This window comes from Gavialis gangeticus, unplaced genomic scaffold (assembly GCF_001723915.1).
Source record: "Gavialis gangeticus isolate Ggan-Ray unplaced genomic scaffold, GavGan_comp1, whole genome shotgun sequence".
In the NCBI taxonomy this organism is placed as follows: domain Eukaryota; kingdom Metazoa; phylum Chordata; order Crocodylia; family Gavialidae; genus Gavialis; species Gavialis gangeticus.
Genome location: NW_017729024.1, coordinates 18,966,668 through 18,991,024, shown reverse-complemented (window position 1 = coordinate 18,991,024; position 24,357 = coordinate 18,966,668). Strand labels below are relative to the sequence as shown.

Genomic DNA, 24,357 nt, shown 5'->3' with positions numbered 1-24,357 from the left:
GCAATGAGGCAGCAATCATTTCAGATACGGCCACCTTTTTTGTTTGCTTGTGGAGAGAGACTCTCACCTGCTGCTTCTCTACAAAATAAAACTACTTCTTTCTTTTAAAAAAAAAAATCTCTCTTACACTACCAGGTTTCAAGAGACCATTTTAAGAAAATTTCACCAAATCCAGACATTGTCAATTATTCAAATGATAAACAGACAAAGCAGTCCCTACTTCTTTCCCCTGCGTGTGTAAACGGAGACTGGGGGTAATAATTACATTGCTAAATTGCTTAGTAACTGTAGGTAAGAAGGCTAATAAAGTCATAATTTATATGTGAAAAGACTGCAGGGGGTTAGTGGTGCACTTCTTATGCTGGGGAGGTTTCATGCTGAGAATTGTATTCCAAATTGGCAGTTGATTCAAAACACTCCAATATACAACAGTTCAAAAATGTAAATATAGCAATGACTGGTCAAATAGGTTTCTACACAGTGATTTGTTGCTATCTTTCACATTAGCCTCCCAGTAACTTCTATAAATCACTCTTAGGCTGAAAACAACCCAGGTGCATAGCTTCCTAATGAATTCATTTACTGAATCAATCTTACTAGATTCATGGGTGGTAGGGAAAGATAATTTTTAATAGTTTCAATTAAAGTATTTTCTGTGGGCCAAGTCTACTTATAATGTAAAAAGTTCAGGTTAATGGGCTTTTCCCCAATTTTTTGAGGCCTGAAGAATACAAATCTTTCTCAACAGGCTGTCGAGAAGCCAGTCAGGGGCATCCATTAACAATAATAACACAGCTTCTGGGTGCCTCGTAAATGACTGGATGGGAGGTTTAGCTAATGCCCTTTTCCACTCTTTGTTACAGCATTGTTTTACATGTTGACACCTATCAACCTTCAATGGACAGGTACACAGTGATGTACAGGTTTACTGGAGTTTGGGTTCTCTGTTGCTTCCTTCCCAGTATAACGCAGAAGTATATGGATCACAACCATTGAAATAAGGAAAGCAAGACTGGGCCCTAAAACAACGTTTCCAATACAGATACATATAAAACATGAACAGATGGAAAAACATCTGCAAAACTTTACCTGTAACCACTGTGACTGATCATTATGACCTGAAGTCCAGGCATTCACTTTGCCTTGCTTGTCTAATCGAGCTTTTCTAGGTTCCCAAGTGAACATGTCCATATTGAGCGTTCTGAAGATACTTGAGGCCGAAATCTGGAAGTCCTGTATATTTCCTGATTTCATCCCAAGAGGTTCAGAGCAACCTGAAAAAGTGAAAATGAATCTATGAGACTATTTACTTAACTTCCTAAGAGACTTAGGTTTTCTTTTACAAGAAAGAAAGCAATTCCCAGAGAAAGGGCATTAATAATGAACATCTTTGTGGGAAATTGCAAACAAACACAGACGGACTAGTTAAATCAAGCCATTTTAGTTTATCAGATTTTGGAAAAATGTAAAAGAATGTAGTGATTTCAAAACATTTCATTCAGCTATATTTTTACTAACATAGAGGACCCCTCCCGGTATAGCAACCAATTGACTTATACCTTGCCACATTAATGAACTAAGCAAATACTGTTCTATAAAGCAAATGCTGTTCTTCATATAACATGAACTGTTCCAAACAGGAGATTTTACCACACCTTCAACGCTTCTATGAAATATGAACTTTCATTTCTACCCGGGAGAACTTTTACAGTCTTTTCTCCTATGCCTGAAGAAGGGTGTTTGTGCCCGAAAACTTGCAACTAAAGATTTTTTTTTTGCAAAAATCTACCTGGTCTAATAAAAGAGATCACCTCTACCATGAGTTCTATAAAGTATGCATTTCTTATTAATTCTATTAGTGCTGAAATAAATTCCTGGAATATTAAGGACACTTTTGCATTATTTGATATCTTACCAAAAAAAAAAAAAGCAGTAAAGTGAAGACCACAGGTGTTACTGTATTTTCTCACATATAACATGCATCTTTGGCCCCCAAAACAGCCCCCTGCACCTCCAACTGGGATGCATGTATTAAGTGGGGAAGCTGATTTTCTGCCCAGCATAGAAGCATACTCCTTTGATTTCTATTCCACAGTATAGCAGGTGTAGCAATACTATTAGGCAGCTGAGGGGGTCAGGTGACTTAATGGCTCCTTGTTCTTCACTTCACAGGTGTTATTGATCATCTCCCTTTCTTAATGGTCTTGATGTTCCACTAATCAAGCAACCAATTTTGCTATCCACTAGCTGCTTCTAGTCTCTCCAGTCCTTCCTCTCCTCCACTACTTGTGAGATTCCTTAGCTCTTTTCAATATTACAGAACCATCCTTGGAGACCAGCCTTCACCGATAACCAGAGTTAAAGCTTTAGTTAAGCAGGAGACGGAGGGCGATTCAACTGAAAATTAAGTTCTGCCCTTGCTCTGTGCAACCATAACTCTGGAAAAATCTTTTTTCCTTCATTCTAACTTTCAAAAACAAGGTGGTTATGATATTAGGAGGCATGCTGTATATGAGAAAATAGGGTATACAATAAAATATGGTGAGAGGGTGCTTTTCTCTAAAATTTTAAGCAGATATAATCTACTAAAATCATGTAAGCAGACACTACATAATTGATATACTCTGTGTACAGATGAAAATGGGTACTGATGAACCTTGCTCATTTCCAGTCTTCTCTGTTAGATTTCTTTGAAAAAAATCATAGATGGAGTGGATGAGCTTTAATAAGTTAAATATCTCTGCCAAGCTACCTGCAATGGATTAAGAGGTATATTACATTAAAAACAAACAAGATGCATTAGGAATTTGGAGGAAATAGGTTGGTCATGGTAGCAGGAGAAATAGTGTGTAAAGGCAGCACTGTAACAGCAGGACTACAATTATGGAGAAGCAGCTAGGCCAAAGAGCTCTTAAGGCAAAAGGAATAGGTACAAGATAGGATATGAGACTAAAGGACTGGCCTTCAGGTAAATTCTGCTGTCATCAGCTGCATCCAGACAAGTGCTGCCATGTGGTGTGTGGAATCGCAGACACATCTGTGGCACCACATACTGTACATTCAGTTATTCTCCATGCTGCAAGGGAGTAGCGTGGGTGGGCAGACAGTCAAAAAAACCCATGCAGAAAAAAAGCAGAGCAGTGCACACGGGGGCAGCATGCACATCTCAAAACTGGAGCCTGACCAGCCAGAGCCACACTCTGGCTGCTGGCCAAGCTCCAAGAGGCAGGATCGCTGCTACTGCTGCCCCCAGGACCCCAGGTAAGGTTGCTGGGGCCAGCCCAGTACTGCCTCCAGCCTCCCCTACCTTATCCCTGGGGTAACCTGCTGAGCCCCAGAGGGCATGTGGTACGAGTGTTCCCCAGGGACAACCAGCGGTGGCACATGGTATGCTGCTGCTAGCTGTCCTCAGGAAAGAAAACGTCTATGCTCATGTGGACATGGCCATTGGGTGCATTTATACATGTGCTTTACTGCAAAATTGACTAGTTAGCTCCACAGTAAAGCATCACTGTCTACACATGTGCCAGTATTAGAATGCAGTAAATAATTTAACTTTGCCATAAGATAATACTGTTGCGGAAAGTACTATCTTATGGCACAGTTACTTACTTTGCCAAAATGTACACATAGGTGGTGACAGGTACTGACTGGGGAAAAAGGGTGCTAACATGCAGGGGCTGCCTGCCACACAGCTTTGCAGTTTTACACTGTTGTGCCCCAGCCATCCCCTCTGCTGCCCAACACTGCCATCCAGAGCCTGGGGCTGATCCCCTCCCCACCACCTGAGCCTGCTGCCAGCCCACAGCTGCTCTGCCCTAGCTCAGGCTGCTGCTGTCCCAGGCAAACATGCACACACTGTGCCCAAGAGCAGTTGACTCCAGTGCAAACAACTCTGGAGTTTATCCCGTTGTATTAACTGCATGTGTAGATGCATCCATTCATTCCCATTTTACGCCAGTCACTGAACAGAACTATTAATGAGTGTAAATGAGTACAATGTCTTCATATCATCAATAAATGGAAGAAGCAAATGAATATTACCAAGTGAAGGAAGAAAATGAATATTACCAAGTGAAGGAAGAGGAATACAGAAAACAATGGTTTTAAGTGTATGTGAAAATGCTTCTAATCAGACCCTCCCTACCACCCCACAAGAGTTTTATGAAATACCAGTAGCTCTTTAATGTATAGCTACTTCTTTTCAGTTAAATGACTTGTCAGTGACATATCTGTGATGCTGGCACATTATGTTATGGAATTAAAAAAATAAGCTACAATATGAGTTATTTTTGAAAACCTTCCTAAATTTGATTCCAAATACAAGAACTTCAGCTACAAACCATCCTCTGTAGCTAAAAACACCAAGTTGTTTCCTGAATAACAGATTTTTTTCATGCCTTGAAAAGATTACTGTGTGGGAGGGAGTGACTTGGTCTTAAAGAAAGACTCATCTATTGCTTTAGCAAGAGATTTTGTTTATTATTCAATTTCAGGCTTTTACTTCTGGATCACTACAACTGTATCTAAGAGTGTCTCATTTGAAGAAAGGAGAAGTGCTTGACACACAAATATGGGTTGTTAAACCAGTTTGTTTTTCAACACTGGATTAATCTATCACAGGGAATGAAGTCATAGGTTGCTTTTGTAGAGCTTTTCTATTTTGTGCCCAAAAGTGCCACAAAGACAGGGCACAGATGGTAAAGTTATAGCTTTCTGTGTCCCAACAGACCATTATTTGTGGGCTGTCTGAATGCTACTATGGATTTATTGGACATTTTTCTGCTTATGTGTTTCTGGGCATCATGCATGCAATTCACCACTGTTCTCCCTCCCTTTCCAAAAAAGGAGGAAAAAAACCCAAAAGTTATGCTTCTTAGAGAAAAGCAAGGGAGAGAGAGAGAAAGGGAGATCCTAATCCAGAAGGAAATAACAATATGTACACAGGAGTATGAACAACACATTATTACTATATAGAAGCAAAACACATCCATTACAAAACATACATTCAAAGAAATCTTTCCAAAATAATAAGACATCCAACTCATATAACTTTCCACTTGTCTTTCCATTGAGATACAAAGGCCAGAGACATAAGACTTTTGTAAAACTGTGCATATTTTGTACTTTCAAAGGTCATTTAAATTGTGTTTAGAAGGAGCTTCTTATCTTCACTACATTGTACAAACTTTAAATGCCTGGTCCAAATGCCCCTATCAGTAATTTCCCCTCATTTTATAAACTGGGTAAAAGATGTAGAGATAAATGGCTAGATTCAGCAAGGTGAGTGGACTGGGTCAAACTGTTGGCCCAGTATCCCACCTGTCTGTAAAATGGCCTGTTATTTAATCTTTGTGGCACAAGGATTTCATGGAAATTATAATTAAAAAAATTTCGTTGGGTCTAGGCTGGTGTGAATATAGGTCTTTGCCTAGTGGGAAGTGTATGCTACAGTTTATAAACTAGAAAAATGTGTATTGAACTGATGGCATGCTCCCCAGAGCCTTGTCTTGTAGCTTAGTAACTTTGTTCTTCAGTTTAGCCTTGTACCACCTATGATGAGTCAATTTCCATTGATTTTAGCAAAGCTCAGTGCCTCTTAGGAGACATTCAGCATCTCATGTGATTATGCAAAGACTTGGAGTCTGTGCTAGAGCTAGACATTCATATTGACTATTTCCCATCTGTAAGACTTGTGCTCAAATTACTGTCTGTCTTGCCATAGGCCAGAGTTTGTAAAGGCATGGAAAGCGCAGAGCAGGCCAGTTATCCTAATGCAAAGACTGCTTTGCCTTAATTACTTCATGTTGTATGGCTTTCTGTTATATGTTAATAAAGAATAAATAGATTTAAAAACGCTTATGAAAACAACATACGAATTGTTGATGGACAGTCCATTATGAGTCAAGAAATCATGCAGGGTTCCTTCCCAATTCAAGAATGTGATGACCAAACAGAAGTGAAGGGCAATTTCTGCTCCCCTTACTTGAACTGAATTGGGCCTTACTCCATAAATGTGCCTTCCATATCAATAGGACTACTCTCAGAATTAAGTACCACTCATCATAAATAAGGGTGGCAGAACCTGATGCTAAGTGCAGAAGTTTGCAGTAGAATCCACGGAAATTAATACATGGTCATTTTATAAGTGGCTGTTGCAAGGAAATAGAAAGAGCTTATTGTGATATAAAGGTGTTTGAAGCCCCACTTAAATAGTACTATTTATATGCTTAAAAAGTTAGCTATGTACCTAATAGTTGGTGAAGCATGATCTAAGAAAGGTTCCATTTTTGATCTTCCTTTAATCAGAAAGATTTAAAAAAAAAGAAAAACAATCCCCTGCTCCATCAGAAGCACAGCAAATCTTAGCCCCCCTCCAACTTCTTTCAAAAATTATTCTCTTTTCCAGCAGCAGCACTTAGTTGAAAGGACCAGACCTCTAAACATACTCCCTAACTTAAGACAGATCACCTGGAACTAGAATGAATTAGTCTGTCTTTACATATAATTATATTTATCTTTCAGTTGAGACTGAAGTTGTCCTGGTGAGCTCTCACTTCTACCTCATTTCTGAGAAATGGTGACCTTGAAACTGATGTGAGACCACTGAAATCAATTCACTTTTGTAGCTTTCACAGTTCTTTGAGCAAAACAATTCCTGGTCATTCTGGCAAGGACTTATTCTAAATTGTGGTTCCAGAAATGGAAGACATGAAAAAAATCTAATACACACTAAACCAGCCAGACAGGAGTTTCTATTTACCTTCAAATCTATCTATATTGGAAAAGGGCTTCAGTGAGATTAATGCATTAACTTTTCATTTCTGAATCTGGTTTTGATGTCACTAGAGGACCAAGAATTATTTAATTTAGGCTGTTTTGATATATAATTTGTTAACTGAATGACTACTGTTTGTACAGTTAGCAGCTAGTCATATAAAAGTCACTCCTAAATGCATTTACTGTAGGACTCCCACTGGTAAAAGGATGATCCTGGGAAAAAGATAAAGAATTTACATGTTTTACTGAATTTGTACAAGGAACATAGTTCTTGCAGAGTATAGCTAGGGGTCAGGCTTTATATTTATGGCTATAACCCCTGCTACTTCAGACCTTAAAAGGGTTTATATCAGCTCCACTAGTTCACTTACTTTTGCTACAAGACACAACTATAGTTTCCGCTGGAAAGTCACAAAACAAATCTAAATCAAATCAAATCAAATCTCAAATGCAATCAGGCCCAATATACTTTATTCACTTCAAATGGTCTTCAGCTGCACCTACAGAGATCCTGCAACTTCTAAGATTTTATATCCTTGAGTAGCAATGTGGCCCAATGAATAGGACACTAAATTAGATCATTAGAAAATCTGTGCTTAGTTTCTACCTCTACTGCTACCATGCAAGTCTGAATGAGCTACTTCACTTCTCCATGTCTGTTTCCTCTCCCATACTTTGTCTTGTCTCTGTAGAATATAGTCCACACATCAGAGACTGTCTCAATATGTATTTGTACAATGAAGCCTTGATTTTTGCTGGTAATTGCTGAAGCCAGCATAAATAAACAATCATAACAAGTCACAAATAATTTGATGTCAGTATGTTAACACAGTTTGTCAATGTATATGCCCTCTTAGCTCATTACAAATAAACAGAGACAAACACACTTGGTGTAACCTCACAGATATCAATCAAGTAATTCCAAGGGTATGGTGATTAATATTTTAAACCACTGGCACACATTTTTTTTATGAGAGAATATCATTATTGCCAGAAAACTCACCTGATAATTCACAGCCAAGAAGTTCCATTCTTAAAGTACAGTGTCTTCTGCATACCTGGGGATACAGTCGTATGTACTGTGATTTGATTGGAGGGGTGAATGAGTTGGCATAGGGGGTATTGTTGTCCACATTTCCACGGAACACCTGTGGCAAAAATACTCATTTCAAATGTGTTAGGATGACTACAGGATCTTCACTTTACTTTCAAAACTTCCTGTCCATCCATTTTGCTCTTTTTGCTATCTCTAGATTTCAGTTTTGCCTTGCCTTTCACAACTTCTCACATTCTGCCCACAACGACCTGATTTAGTAGGGTAACTAAATGAATAAACATCACTACTGATTACACATGCTTGAAGACAGGCATGTGTTTACATACCTTATTAAACTGGGGCCTCTAATTTGTCACTCTTTCTTCTTGCATACTCCAACTACAAATGCACTAAATTACATCTTTCTTTCAACTGGTATATTAAAACATCCCTATTCACTTTAGTCTGCTATAATTAACACTGACTGACATTTATTTTTTCCTCCTGCCTTTAGGAACCTGATCCAACTCCCAGTGAAATCAACTGGAGTCTTTCCATTGATTTCAGTGAGAGTTGAATTAAGCCCTTAAGCATGCTTCTATTCTCACTTGACTTTAACTAGATAGGCTTGCACTTTGCTTTCTCCCGTCATTATATACTTTTCCACACAGCATTGCCTCTTCCTGCCTGCACAACAGAAACAGTCCAGCTCTGCAGAATGACTTAGCTCTATCCTACCATGCACAGTGAGGGTTTCCCCCCCCCCGCTGCTCTGAATACATTGTAAAAATAACTTTTATATAGGCTGCTACGGTTTTTACAATGCAGAGATAAGTGGGTTCTCTGCTTTTAAGGGTTAACATTAATCTGCTAATGTAATAAAACTAAATTGAAAACAGAGTAATGAGTAATTACTGGTAAACTAATTAAAATGAAAATTAGTTAAGTGTAATAAATGGGATTATTCCAGCCTTGGGACACTTGTATTTATAGATGCATCAATTAAAATATAAGAAATTCTGGGCAGGCATAATCTACACATTTATTGCTTTTTTCAGAAAAAATGAATAAGGCAATACATATCAAACTGATTTCTCTGTTTCTTTGCTATGCAATTTTGCTCACTTACTAGAGGTATCTCAGGCTTTTGGAAGTCAGCTATATTTGGGATTTTCATTCACAGGCAGACAACTTAATCTTACCATATCTTCATTGGTGCCTTTTACTTTGTAAGTCATCCATGATTTCCCATCATTACTATATGCAATTTTGTAAGATTTTATATATTCTGGGCTTCCAATCCTCTTAGCACCTTGGGTTATAACTCCAGTGACTCTCATCTTCCTTTGCAGGTTTATCTGAAGTAACAATTCAATATCAACAATAACTATCTGAGGGACACAATTGCTGTAAGAAGCTAAATTCTTTTTCTGACACAGGGAGAAGAAAATACAATGTTCCAGTCTGTAGCACTTTTATTGATTACCTATATATTTTTGTTCTGTCTTTTCTCCTCATATATATGTTAAAAAGATGCATTCTTTTGCCCCCAAACATCACATACTATCTTGTATGTTTGTGTCCACACACATACATTTATCAATTCATATATATGAATTGGGTCTTCGTCCATTTGGTTCTGACCCTGCACTGCATCTAGGTTTGGTTGTGGCCCTGCACTCTCAACTTTTTGGCAATCCACTGGAACACCTCCTTGTTGTGCTGCATGCTGTGCAGCTGCCCCTGGGTCTGCTCCTTGTCCCAGGTGGCAACAAAATCTGGCATCTCCTAAACAGTCGTGTTCTGTCCTCAGCTCTAGGTAGCAGATGATGATGGCCTGGGTTCTACCGTGGCATTGGGTGATGCCCCTGGGGCTTGGGTGTCCATGGCTGGGCAACTGTTTGGCTGTAAGGGTGTAAGTGGGGACACATGGATATGGGTCTTGGTGCATGGTTCCTACTCAGACTGAGTCCGGGTCTGGGTCTGGTTGGGTGTGCCTCCCCTTTCAGAGTGACCCCAGCTTAGCTGACCTCTTCTCCCTTACCTTTCTGGAGGCTTTTACCTGCCACTCTAAGATGCCTCCCCAACCTCTGAACTTTCCAGGGGCTTCTACCTGATGTGCCCAAGATGCCTGGCCATGCCTTCCCAAGCCCCAAACCTTCCAGGGGCACTTACCTGCTGGACCTAGCTTGGCTGGCCATGTCCTCACCCCCCTCTCCGCCCCCACTCAATCCCTGAATTTTCTAGGGGGCATCCACCTGCCAGCAACAACCATGCCAAGAACACCCACCCGTGCCCTGAACTCCCATGACCGGGGTATAGGCTGTCAGTGACTGGTCCATCCAAGCTCCGCCAAACCATGAATTTCATAGAGGCACGTCCCTGCCAGTCTGATACTATCTGTCTGATTGCACTCTTTTCCCTCCACACCAGACACAGAACACCAGCACCAGCTCCTTCACTCCGGGGTGAGCCTATGCAGAAGTCTGGGTCATAGGGGATTTCCATATGGATCGTTTGTTGTGAGGTTCTGGGTCCATGTTTGAGTCTTAGAGGTATTCTGGCCTGTGTGTTTAGATCTGAATGGGGTGCTTCAGGATGGGGTCTTTGGATCTTAGGGGTGCAGGGGGCTGGCCTAAGGTTTCAGGTGTCCAGAAGTCTGGACCACTCTTTCTACCATGAACCATTGACTGGGCATTGGTTATCAAGAGTGCCAAGTTCCTTAAAATTTAAGAAAAAAAGATATGATATTCTTGATTTAGATCTATAGATTCTCTTAATGTTTGCAAGAAAACCAAAACAAAGAAAAAAAATCCCTGGAGCTTTCATATATGTATAAAAATCTCATGAAGCTAACTTCATGTCCGGTGTACTGACATTAATTCAATAAAATTACACCTTGCTCTAAAAGTGTTTATTTTACTATGACCTTTATATTTGCCAAGTCAGTACTTAGCAAAATACAAACTTTATAACTGTGCAATAATAGCTAAGCAGCAGATGAAATCTTTCTTAATGCACTTTAGTAGGCAGCAAATATTAACCAGCTCTTTTAGCACAACAAGTTGTTTTAAAGCTTAGTCCTTTATGACAATGGTGAAGAAAAGCAAACATAACAGATGAATATAATATAAAAATAAACATAAATAGAATATATCTTCTTTCAAACATCTTGGGCCAGATTCTGTTACTCTTTTTTATGGTATGCTGTGTAGCACTTTATGGCTTTTGTTAGTGAGGCATGGTTCATCACTTTGAAGTGTATTAGAATCCACACAATTCAATTTTATTTCATTTTTGTTGAAGTCTTTTACTGACACACTCATGACAGCACAAAAACTCTGCTCCACTGTTAGACAAGTAACACATAGTGCTTCTTCCCTTTCCTTAGTGCCAGTTCCTATCTTCTGACAGTGAATAGTAAGATAGTGTGACACTTTGTTCTTATCCTTCTCTGGCCTTACTTTATTGGGGGTTGCTCTGGTCTCCTGGCAGTAGAGGGGCTAATCTTCCTTTCATTCACAGCAGCTTCATACTGGTATAATACTTCAATGAAGTTAATCTGGATTCACAGTGAAGTTAAGTGAAGGAGAATCAGACCCATTGTACCAAAACCAAGCTTCTTTGAGCACGATATGTCTCAGTACTTCCTTATATCCTGGATGTGGCTTTTTAAATACAATCTAGCCTTCAGTGATGTCAAAACAGTATCACAAAATGAGGATTAAAGGATTGTAGGTGAATGATAACAGTAAGAAAGTATAGACTGTGATAAAAAGAACCAGTGAGATTTTCAAGTGTCTCAGGGAATCAAGTGCCCAGGACTTAAGGCACTGAGAATCCTTCAGCATTTCTGCACCCCCACCCCACGTGATTTAAGCATATTGTTTTCAGATATATGACTCTTCTAGCCACAGCCACCCTAATCCTAGTGAAGTCTCATGTGTCTGCAAACAGGGAATCTGGGATCTATTTTTATAAAGCAACAGAAACATTTGTTTCCTGCGTTCTCTCGTGACTTTAATTGACGATTGTGCTATTTCCACAGGTGCACTAATACCTTTGCTTCTTTGGTTCATAAACAGAGTGGTGTTGCCTTGATAAGGCACTGAAATACCTGCATTGAAGATGTTGTCCAACAAAAGCAGCCTTGTTAATCTGAGCTCAATTTAAAAAAATGTTTTTCAACCTCACAAGGAAAAGGTATACAACATTTCACAGATGCTGGAAAGTATGCATGGGACAATGTTTTAAAATGCATTTAGGTTCCAATCTTGTAAATGAACCAGAATGACGTATACAACTTAATCTGTGAGTGTTAAAAAATTGAGTGCCTATTTTTTCTCATCTTACACTAATTTTTTAAAGAATATTTTAATAAATGTTCAGTGGCCTAATTTCTTAGGCAGTGACAAAAATGTGAAGTAAATAGAAATCTTTTGTCTTAGAAGAAAACATAAGTGACTTATGTAGCTTTGGTTTGCCATTTCAAAATTTTTCTAATGTATACGTTCATAATTATACACACACACACTCACTGCGTGTGTGAATGTGTGTATAAATGTATTTATGAATGTATATACTAGACAGAAAAACCTTGATATGGCAAACTAAAGCTACATAAATGTGTGTGCGTCTGTATTTATGTAGCTTTAGTTTGCCGTTTCAAGTTTTGTCTATCTTATACATTCATAAATAGATATATACACACATATATACACACAATCACACATATGTGTGTGTATACACACAGAGAACACATATGTGTGTGTGTATGTATCTATGAATTTATGTTACACAGCAAAATCTTGAAATGGCAAACAAAAACTACATAAATACACACGTGTGTGTGTATATTTACATATGCATTTATGTATGTATGTGTGTATTTATACATAGTTATAGGCATAGACAGATACAGACATTCATATATCAGTGTCATCTCAGTCTTTTATTTTACTTCTGTGACTCAAATCTTAAACTCCAAGAAAAAGTATACATTCTTTTTTAATAGATCTTAAATTCCCTATTCTTCATTAGGTTTATAATGGGAGGCTATTAACTCATCTAGCAAAACTCTGTTTAGTACTTAAGGTAGAGTAGGCTGCCAGGTGTCATTAAGGGTCTGACTTACACTTTTGGCCCTAGGATTTGGAATACATAAGAGATTTGTTAGCCCACTGAGTAATTTGTTATAGCCACCAGTTGATATGTAAATGCAGAAGTTCAATATTCAAGCAGAATCTGAAGCATGGAATCCATTTTCTTCAGAAATTATTCATAGTCTAAAAATCTTTCCTACAATGTACAACATAAACAGAAGAAAATATGAATAACGTTTTTCCCTTCCTTGATGCTGAACTCGACATTCTGAATAGTTGCATTTTTCTTTTCCAATTATCTTTTATCTTGTTTCAATTATTTTGTTTATGCCTCTTTTGGTTGGTCAAATTATGTTCGTTAAACTCTGAGCTGATGATCTGTATACTTATTCTATGTGGTGAGAACAGGAGAAACATTTAATGGGATCGGTTCAAAGTTCATTTCTTCTACAGGCAAGAATTAAATATAAACACGTAGTATGCAGAAAACCTCTACTTAACAATGAAAGTGTTTGCCTGACACTGTCTTGTTTACAAGATATAGCAGCAGAGAGGGATGAGTAAACCTACTGGCCTTAGGAGGAAAAATATTTGCAATACTCTTGGTCAGAATTCAGAACCATAATCCTCTTATTATCTTGTGCAATTAGTAACAACAATACTAATGTGTTGTTAAATGGTACCAGGCTCTTTGGAGTTTGTTTTTACCATGCTTCTAATCTCGTTTCACAAGAAATGACCAATTAAAATCCCCACAGGCTTGGGACTCTGAATATAACTTTTTGCGAAGGCTCCACAACAACAAAAATGTAGTTTATGATGGATTTAGGTGTCTGTCTGTTGTAGTTATAGGCTACTGTTACAAATAATTCTGTTTATTCCAGCATGGAGTATATTTTCTATTAACCCTAGTTACACTGCTGAATCTGTTGTCCAACTGCTGAGAGGCTGAGGATCCAACCAAAGTAGGACTTGACATGAGGGGCTATAGCAAGACCAGAATAAGTGAGTGTTCACTGGATCCTTCACTGCACCAGTTCATGGTCCTGGGTGTGCTCACTTTTTTGTTAAAGCCCCCTAGAATTGTACTATCAGGAGGGCTGTTCCCTGATTGGTAGCAGTGTTTGGAGATATAGTGTAGACAGGATACCAGAGGAAGTCTGTATTTTATTCAACTGATATCTAGACTTGATTAGAACAGGGTTAGGCTTAATCTAGACAACATCAGTTAGCAGGAAGAATTCAGAACTTTAACCAGTTAAGTTGGAAAACTGAGCACCGAGGCCAGAATTGTCAAATGTGGGTACCTACAGTTGGTACCTACATCCACTAAATGAAAATCTGGGGCTTCAAGAGTGTGAAGAAATAAAAGGATGAAAATCTATGGGTTGTGTTGTGAAAGGGCACTCTCTAGGAGTTCAAATGCCTCCAGGTAAGGGAGGGAATCAAATCAGCATCACCTATATCCTGGATGAGCTTTCTATCACCAAGCTATTTTGGGAAAATACAGGTGATAGTGTTGGTGGCAGCAACTGTGGATGCATGTATGTAGTCAACCTGGTTTTTATTTTTTTAATAACTAGGTTGGTAATTCAACACAAATTTGTCAAAAAATTGAAGATTTTAGGATGACCAAAACTGTATCTGCTGGCTAAATTAATATTCACCGAAAAAAAACATTGCCAGTCATCTGTTCTCACCACTTCTGAAAATCAGACACAAATATTTATGCTCCTAATCTGAATCATTCTAATTTAATAATCTTGGCCTAAGCCTCCTAGCTGGTGCTAGTGCTAGTGCTAGTGCTGCTGTAGATGTTAAAAGTGACTGAAGTGATTTAATCTTGACAAAGGAAGAATAGTGTATAGAGATATGAGGTAGAATCAGAAACCTACACAAAGGCACAGTGCAACACAGAACCACAAGCTGGGCTATATCTATCCCTGAACTATAAACGTCATTGCTTTGTGCTGAAACATTAGTTATTTTTTAAACTGTCAGTAGAAATGAAAACATAGTTTGAAGGATGATTCATTTTTATCCATGAGCCTTGCACCTGATTCTGAAACATGCTGAGAATCTACTCTGCTACTGAGTTCAAGGAGAATTGCAGGCATATAGTAAGTCTCTAGAGTAGATTTGTCTGTAGCAGCTTTATAGCAGTCACTTCTATAACTGGGTATTCTTATATTGGTCTGTTTGACAGCCCTTCCAGTAAAACATTTACAGATATATTAAGAAGGTGTTCCATATTGTTCCAGTACTGACAGTACAAAGAAGATCATTCCTGCATGCAACATCAAAGTGCCAAAGGAACAGATAAAGCAGGTCAATAACTTTAACTACTTGGGAAGTTGGATAACATCAGAAGGTAAATGTGATCAAGAAATAAAATCGAAAATGGGGATGGCAAAAGATGCATTTCTGAAAATGAAAAAGATATTGACAAATAGCAAAGTTTCTCTGGGGATGAAATAAAGAGTTTTGGATTGCTATGTTATATCAGCCCTCATGTATGCATCAGAATGCTGGACAATATCGCCAAGTATGGAAAAAAGAATTGAAGCAACTGAGATGTGGTTCGTAAGGCACATCTTGAAGGTATGTTGGACAAGTCACACTTCAAATGAAGATATTTTGTTAAGAGCAGGCTTCAGGAGAAAGCTGTTGATTAACATCAGAAAAAGACATTTGGAGTTTCTCGAACATGTTATGAGGAAAGAGAAAATTGAAAGTCTGGTCGTAACTGGAAAGGAAGGAGAGATCATGAAAGATAGAGGTTGACTTATGTCAAGAGTCTATCTAAATAAACAAATGTATCAACACTGGAAATTCTGTATGCCTCAAAGAGAAGAGATGTGTGAACGTCCTGTTTGGATATGGTACCTACAGAGGGACTGACAGTGCTGCATAGGGCTCCATTCAGAAATTCTTGTTTGAGATCAGGTAAACTTCAAGACTAAAAAACTGTCAAGAACAAAGCTTAAAATGCTAAGACAGTTCTCTGCAAATAGGAAATCCTTGATATATTTCATTTGATGCATACAAAAAAATGATTAAGGACATCTAAATTTGAGTGAACTGTTATAAAGACTATTCTGTACTTTCCATAGGACTCATGATGCATGTATAATTTTTTTCTGTTACTCTTGATCTGATCCATAGACTAAGGACATGTTTACAAAGCAAACTTACTGTACCAGGCAGTGGCCCACTCCAATGTACCATGCTGTTCCATGCAGGCTACCTCGTAGGCTAGGGACAGAAGTTACACATAAACTGGTTTAAGTGATCAGAAACTGGTTTAAACCTGTAACAAAACAATGCCCAATAGGTTCAGTGCACATAAACCAGTTTCAAAATGGCTGAAACTGGTTTAACATAAACCTGAATGAATGTAGTTAACAGACTTAACTGATTTGGGTCAAACTGGTTTATGAAACTTCTGTCCCAGACCCCTTGCTTGTTCAAATTAAATCAGAGTCCCCCAGCACCCCAGCATGCTTTCCAGCCTTGGGCTGTGCTGTGTTGTGTGCTCCAGCAGAGAAGGATTGCAGGATGGGGAGACAGGTACTGGGGTCTGGGGCCCCAGTTGGGGTCTGGGGCCAGGGAAGGGGGTTAAACTTCCCTTCCCCTGAGTACAGAGCTGCCCTGCCCTGCTAAAAACTTGCTGTAGGCTGCAACTGTGGACTAAAAATCCCAGAGGCACCTGGAAGCTGGAAGAAGAAGTAATTAGCAACCTTGCAGAGTCCTGCTGTTGTGATTCTGGACTTCAAATCCCAGAGACCTTGGGGGCAGCAGGAAGAGGAAGTGAACACACAGCCCATGCTGGCTATGTTCAGAGAGCTTTACTCTAGCGCCCCCTGACTTCTGGCCTGAGCCACTGCAGGCATGTGGCTCCATTTCCTGAATCAAAAGTGAATGTCTGTCCAGTTGTTTCTTAGTTTAATTTCTGCAGCTAGACTAACCTGCAAAGACTGAATCAATTCAGCCTCAGGCTTTTTGACTATCTGTACTTAGCCACACAAGGGAAGCAGAACAGCCATACTTAACATGAGCCATTGGGCAAGTTAATTAGGACTGCCAGTTGTCTTTCATGAACATCACATAGCTGTGGCTACACCATGGCCAGTTCAGGAGGTAACTCACATGCAGCAGCACAATACATTTGTGTATGCTGCCACCTGGCAAGTTTGTGATATAAACACGCCTAAAAAACTTGCACTCATTTAGAGCTGTAGCTAAGTCCCCTCCCAGCTTCCTCCCCCCAAATCTCTATAATGGACTCCTTTGCAATCTGTTACCTTATGGCTATTTTTACAGCACCTAGTATAACAAGGTACATGGCTGTGACTCCTAGGTCTCTAATGCAAATGAATACTAATAATTGGGCTCAACTTTCTTCTGTATTCAATGCTCATGTGTCCCCAAGTAATCTCTTGAAAAACAAATGCATACAAGCAATCTCAAAGACTTTAACTAAACTTTTAACAGGCCTAAAGTTAAGTATGTGTTTAGATGCTTGTTGACCTCAGTGGTACAGTGCACATAAGAAAGGCAATCAGACTGTGACCATCTGTGAATATATCAAAAAGCATGTTAAAAACTGTAGATATGGAAAACATAACTTTGAGGGGTTGATTAGATCAAATTATAGCATTATAACAAAATAGCACATGCTATGAACAGTAACAAAATGTGCTCACTTCATTTGGTTTTTTTAAAAAAATTACTTTACATAATCAGACAGACTAAAAACTGGTTTGCTTTGTTTCGTCTTATTAAGTCATTATTTTGGTCCCAAAGGTAGTTGTTATGAATGCCATTAACTGAACGATATGAATTATTCACCTACTAGCATGTTTAGACTGTCATTTCAATAAGAGGCCTATAATCAGTCACATTGTTCAGAATTCTGTAATCTTGTAAAATTTTATCTCATTTGCAAACTATTGATAAAATGGTTATTAACTTGCTGCAATTGTGTTTTAGCTAAAGATAAAAATATATTTTATTGTTATTAGTAATCCCTCCGTATATTTCACCGAATACTGGCATATTGTTTATGACAGCTCTCTCCACCTTTGTGTGTACTTAACAAACTCTTTAAGAATAAGAACACCCCTCCCCCACCCCCCAGTATTTAAAAGTTTAGTTAAGGAATGCCTGAATAAAATTATAGGCAGGGAAAATGCTTTTGATCAATATTATCTCCAAAGAATCAAACTGTTAATAGGTATCTGCTGAATGTGATGTTAGCCATATTGCTCCTTTGTGTGTTATTCACTATAAAAACTAGTATGCTTCACTCAGGCTAGTATAATTGGCCTGGCTAGGCTCAGGCAAGTCATTACTGATTGACTTATTTCTACATATACAACAGATTAAATTCAGGGCCTTCAGAGATTGGAAGGTAAACTATAGCCATAAACCCAAAGCAGAAATGCTCAGCCATTCTAAAGAATTAAAAGTTAATCTTAAACACACCATAAAACTATCTAGGGCAGATGCTTGATTCATTGTATTAATGGAAGAGACCTGAGGTAATGTTCCATTCCCTTTCTTTTAAGATTCTGTGGAATACAAACATCTTTGCATTCTTAGATAATAAATGTAAGTTGATCCAAAGCCCATTAGGTTTCCTTTAATTTCAAATGGGATTTGACTCAGGCCCATTTGTAGCTTGTCAGGCTAAGGAGTACTAAGGAATTACAATGAAGTGACTTAAAAGAACCTACTGGGCATTCAATTTGTAATATGAGAAGCTGACCCAGTCTGTTTAAGGAACTGACTACTAAAACCAAACCTTGTATTCGGCTTATCAGAAAGGCAGCTGAAACAGAAATAAGAGGAAGGCAGGATGGCCATGCTATCAGTTATTCATCAGTTATTCATATATAACAGATATAGTGCTCTCAAAGATGACAGTGAAAGAAGGATTTAAATTTACCTAACTTCATTTTTCTTTTCCAACCCATCTCCTCTGTAACCGCTCATACAAATCCTATATTATGTCCATTCTCTTTTTCACTTACAACTGGTCATCTTCCTTGTCTGATTGCCTAAAATTCCACTTCAAATCTCTCTGCAAGTTTTCCATGCCTTATGGATGCCTATTGTAAACACTCTGTTTTAAACACTTAAAATTGAAAATGACTATTTACCTTTATTTTTTGCATATGTATATTTGTCTTGGTAACACCCCTTCTAATTTTTATGACATTAATACATTTTATCCTTTCTTTAAAGCCTTATAAATCTCTGCTTCAGATTATATCTCAGACCTTTTTATTCTTTATTGGATTTTCTTTCACCACCTTAATTCTACTAGCAGTGCTATCTTCATGGGCCAGCGTAGACTCCTTCTCTTACTGCTGTCTTCTGCAATGCATTATTTGTGGAATATTCTGCCAAGCAAACTGTTCCTTTCTCTTCCAGTCTTTCCTAAAGTCTTGTTTCTCCCATGAGGTCTACCAATACTACTATTATTATTATTATTGGTATTACTTTAGCACCTAGAAGTCTTAGTCATGGTCGAGGACCCCGTTGTGTCAGAGCTGTACAAACACAGAATAAGAAAAATGGTTTCTGGGCCAAATCTAAATGTAACAGATGTGCACAGTTAGATAGAGGACCAATGAAGATAATATTGGTTAGCATGATAGAAAGTTATCATTATGTATCAACACTCTCTCACCCAGTTTTTTTGTATAGGCATTATGACAAAGGAGTGTTTTAAGGAGGGATTTGAAAGAGAATAATGAGGCAGCTTTGTGGATGTCAGTGGAGAATAACTTCCAAATGAGATGAATGGGAGAATGAACAAAACCGCTTTTTCGAAAATCTAGCAAGGAGGCAACTGAATTTTGGCATAGAAGGCTAGAACTGACCTCCTGATATTGAGAAAAAGATTATAGCTGGGTGAGAGAGATTGTGAAGACAAGTGGATTTTGCTTTACGTGATTTTCTACATGCTCCCCCTTAATGGGAAATGGGACTCTTTTTTGAATAGAAAAATTATGTCTGTACCTGTATCCCTCACTGTGCCCTAGGCTGGGGACAGACATTCAAAAAGCCCAAGATTAACTTGATTCAATCTTTGCAGGATAGTCTAACTTGCCTAGGTTGAACCAGTTTGCAACTGCATGGACATTCTCTCTGGACTGAGGAAACACAGGCATATATCTTCAGTGGCTCAGGCTACAAGCCGGGGGGGTGCTGGAGCAGCCCTCCCTTCCCTTCCACAGTATGAAAGTGAGGAGGAAGCGTGACCAGGCCTCAGCAGGACCTCTGATTAGGGAAAGGTTGAAACACCCACCCTGGCCTGCACAGTCCCAGGCTTTTCCCCACTTGCTGCTCAAGGGGCGGGAGTGTTGCCAGCCCCCAGCCCTGGGCTAGCAATCTGAAGCAAGGGGGTGTGTGCGGTGCATGCATCTGTTACTGATACTGAGCTTTTCAATCTCCCTTTCCTTGCTTCTTCATACTGTCTGCAAACCTGACAGGAGAGGGAGCAAGTAGGGAGCTGATAACACTGCATTTATCAGCCCATCAACAGAACAAAAGTCTCTCTCATTAGTTCAAACTCTTCTTAAACAGCTTTTTCCAAGAGACATTACCAGCTGACTTGTTTATTAGCTACAAAAAGCCCTAAGCAGACACGGGTCTGTCTGCCTGTCCCAGTGAAATTGGAGACACACACACACATAGACACCGCTCAGCATTAGCTAGTATACCACATGCCTAGGGTCAATGGGGCTGGGGTCTGTGCTGTGGAAGATGGGAGGGAGGGAGGGGCGATCCCTACTTGAGCAACAAGGGAGGAGTGGGGCGGGGGGAAGTGAGGCAGACCCTGCTGTGCCTGCAGTCTCTGCCAGAGCTCTGGCTAGGGAGCAGAGGGGTGAGCCCAGCCCTCCTCCAGTACAGCAGTGAGCCCAGCCCAGAGAGCATGCCAGGATGCTGGGGGACTCTGGTTTAACTTAAAACAGGAAAGGGTCTGGGACAGACATTGCATAAACCGGTTTGAGCTCCATCAGTTAAGTCTGATACTACATTCAACAAGATTTATTTCAAACCAGTTTCAACCATTTGAAAACTGGTTTGTGTGCACTGAACTTATGTTCTGTTACAGGTTGAAACCAGTTTCTGATCACTTAAACTGGTTTATGTGTAATGTCTGTCCAAAGCCCTAGTGACCCTGGCAACGTGGGCATCGAGTTGGGCATTGCAATCCCAGCTTATTTTCCTTGTGTACCCCCAAGGCAAGATGGAATACTAACAGTGTCTATCCTTCTGTGAAATACTCTTCCAACCTGTAGAACCCCTGTGCCTTTGGTTACAGCATTCAATATTTAGTTTTAGATTCTTTTGTAACTTAAAGCTTCTTCAGGCCTGTTGAAAGATGTAGAAGAAAAAGAAAAAAAAACTTGCTTGAAATGCCATCTCTACTGTATCCACTATTGCTCTTAAGAAGGTAAACCACCATTCCTGGTAGACTCTGAGCTTCCTGAATTCAAGAATAGCTTATTGTTTGACTCTGCCACAGTGACAATAACCATTCTGACCTGCTTTAGAAAGGGGCAGATTTCCAGCATCTACTGAGCATGATTGTAGCCCAAGTTTAGGTGCCTAAAAGATTTTACAGCTGCTGGAGTTGGGTTGATCTGCAATGCTCATTGTGATTTCTATACCCAAATTCCATAAAAGTCCTCTTCAGGCATCTTCAGTGTCAGTTTGGGCCTGACCTCTTTTGACTATATTTGGGAAGGAATAAGCAAATGCACAAAATGGAGAATGATTGGTTAGACTGCAGTACTGCAGAAAAAAGCCTGGGGGTTCTAGAGGAGAGCAAGCTGAATGTAAGTTAACAGTGTAACAGGGCATGTTTACACATTCATTAAAGTGCTGTAATTATGGTGTGTTAAGTTTAGTACCTGTAATAACAGATACTAACTTAAAGCATCATAATTGGCACTACTGTGCATTAGCACAAATGAATGGATTTTAAATGACACTTACTGGTCATTGGACTAATATACTGCACATTAGCATGGTTTTTGACAGCTGTGCTAAAGCACAGTAGAATTAATCCAATGGGCGTTAAGGATCTTATGTAGACATGCCTAGTGTTGTTAAAAACAAGCAAGAAGAAGCATTTTGGGATAGGTTACCTGGGATGTTGCATGCAAATCAAAGGATTCTTCTACTCTATGCCACAGTGGTAAAGCCTCACTTAGATTATTGTGTCCAGTTTTCGACATATGCTGCCAGAAAGAAATGCAAACATTGGGTGCATCTACATGTGCATTTTAATACATAAAACTGTGCAATTATGTTAATGTGCAGTAAAATAGGCTACTGTGCATTAAGCATCACTTTAAAAAAGTGCACTTCTGGTATTGCACATTAGGGCAGCCTAATTCGCATTTATTTAGTACCTCAGGGAACCTATACACGAGGGTGGAGGCTGCTCCACATGCTGGAACTGCAGGACACTGCAGCAGACTTGATTAATTGAGTCTGCTGGTGTGTGGCAATTGCCATGCTCCAGCAGCCTCCAGTGTCTCATTTATCAGTGCTTATCATGCTTAAAAATGGCGTTGGGGTGATTAAATGAAAGCTCATCGAATAACCTTTAGTTCAAATGCCCCCACCGCCATTTTCAGATATGGGGTTGCTCATACAGGAGATGTGGCAGTGCTTTAATTAGAGCAGCTCGAAGCCATTCTAATTAAAGCACTGCCCCTCTACCTCCAGAGCACATGCAAAAGTCTCCTCACATTGGAGGTACTAAAATTAATGTGCATTAGGAAAAACACATTAATGCACATGGAGACATGCCCACTGTAAAGTATCCAGAGAAGCAAAACAATGACTAGAGGTCTAGAAAACATGATATACAAGAATTAGTAGAAACTGGGAGCACCGAGTCTAAAGAAAAAAAAAAGAGAGAGAGGATTTGCTACAAGAAACAAATGTTTTTTCTTGATATCTTTCACTGGACCAACTGGAGACCTAGGGGGAGATGTCAGACAAGCTTTCAAGTACAAAGTTCCTTTCTTCAGGTCAGGAAAGATGATTTAATAATAGTTTTCAAATACTATAAAGAAGAAGGTGATCAATTGTTCTTTGTGTCCAAGACGATAGGGCAAGAAATAACAGCTTAAATTTCAATAAGGAAGTCTTAGACTAGATATTAGGAAGATTTTTTTGACTATTTAAGCACTGGAACAGATTACCTAGAGAGGTTGTGAATCTTCATCATTGGAGATTTTAAGTGCAGGTGAGACAAAAATTTGCCTTGGATGGTCTAGGTAGGAATGATCATGCCTTGGGGAGGAGGAGGCTGGACTAGATGACCTCCTAAGGTCTCTTCAAGCCTATGTTTCTTGAAAGGTAGTTAGCCTTCTCTATTTCATCCTCTCCTCCTTCCTCTCAAGATGAATTCAAGGCCATTCAAGACTTCCTTAAGATATTTCCTGACACTTGTGAAATAATACAAGTATAGCAACATAAATTACTAGATAGGTATTATCTCTGCCAGGCAGAACTGTTGAGGACTATTAATGGAGGCCTACTTCAATCAGTGAAGGTTCCAGATTCAGCTGCAAGAGAATACAAAGGAGATAGTAAATTCTGTTGGAAAAGTCTAAATACTTCTACTACCTTACTCATAATTCCCTATTAGTTCAAATGTTCCAAGAAAATCTTAAACAATAAATGACCTTCTAAACATAAGAAAAGGCATCAGAGACTGGATCAACTCTTCTACAAAGTCTATCTATTTCCCAGTTTTTGGAACCTGGCCAGTTAACAAGTCCAGTTCTTGAAATCTGGCAAGTCACACTTATGAAATATATTGTCAAAACATGTTTGTCATTTTCCTATCAACATACAAAAACTTCCATACACAAAGGGAAAAAATGTATTTTTACCAAAAGACACATTTTTTCTACGATAAAAGATCATTGAAATGCAAATAAGTTATATCTGTTTTCAACATCCTGGGATTGTGCACATGTGCAAAAGGAAATTTTAGGATATATTATTTTATATCCCTTATTTCTATCACCAAAAAAAGCTTTGAAAGGAAAGAGTTGAGAATTTTGAAGCTGTGTTGTAAAGGAAAGCCAATTCTCAAAAGCCCTGAGCCATAGGCTAATAAAATCAGAGAGAATCTTTCTATTAACTTCAGAGGCTTCTGGATTATTTTTGAAAACAAGACACTTCTTTTTTCCTTCTACAAAGGTTGAAAGTTAATAAATTTCATTAAAAATTGAAAATGCCCTGCTTGGTCTATGTTAGACAAGGCAGAAGTAACTAGGAAACTCGATGACTCCTAATGGGTGTTTGGTAATTTAATGATAACTTTTTCTTAACACATAGAGACAAAGAGGATTATAAATGTTGCAGTAATGAAAACACATCCATGGCTGAAAACAC

At 39.0% G+C, this 24,357-nt stretch overlaps 1 protein-coding gene across 1 annotated transcript in view; it reads right to left on the bottom strand.

Moving 5' to 3' along the window:
* The window catches only part of EDIL3 (EGF like repeats and discoidin domains 3), a 430,122-nt gene that overhangs the window by 127,399 nt on the left and 278,366 nt on the right, over window positions 1-24,357 (bottom strand). Inside the window, exons 8-10 of the mRNA XM_019518185.1 lie at window positions 9,019-9,174; window positions 7,784-7,928; window positions 1,090-1,274 (exon numbers count right to left, since the gene is read on the bottom strand). Of these exons, the coding sequence (XP_019373730.1) occupies window positions 1,090-1,274; window positions 7,784-7,928; window positions 9,019-9,174 (486 nt within the window). The remainder of the gene's footprint in view (window positions 1-1,089; window positions 1,275-7,783; window positions 7,929-9,018; window positions 9,175-24,357) is intronic.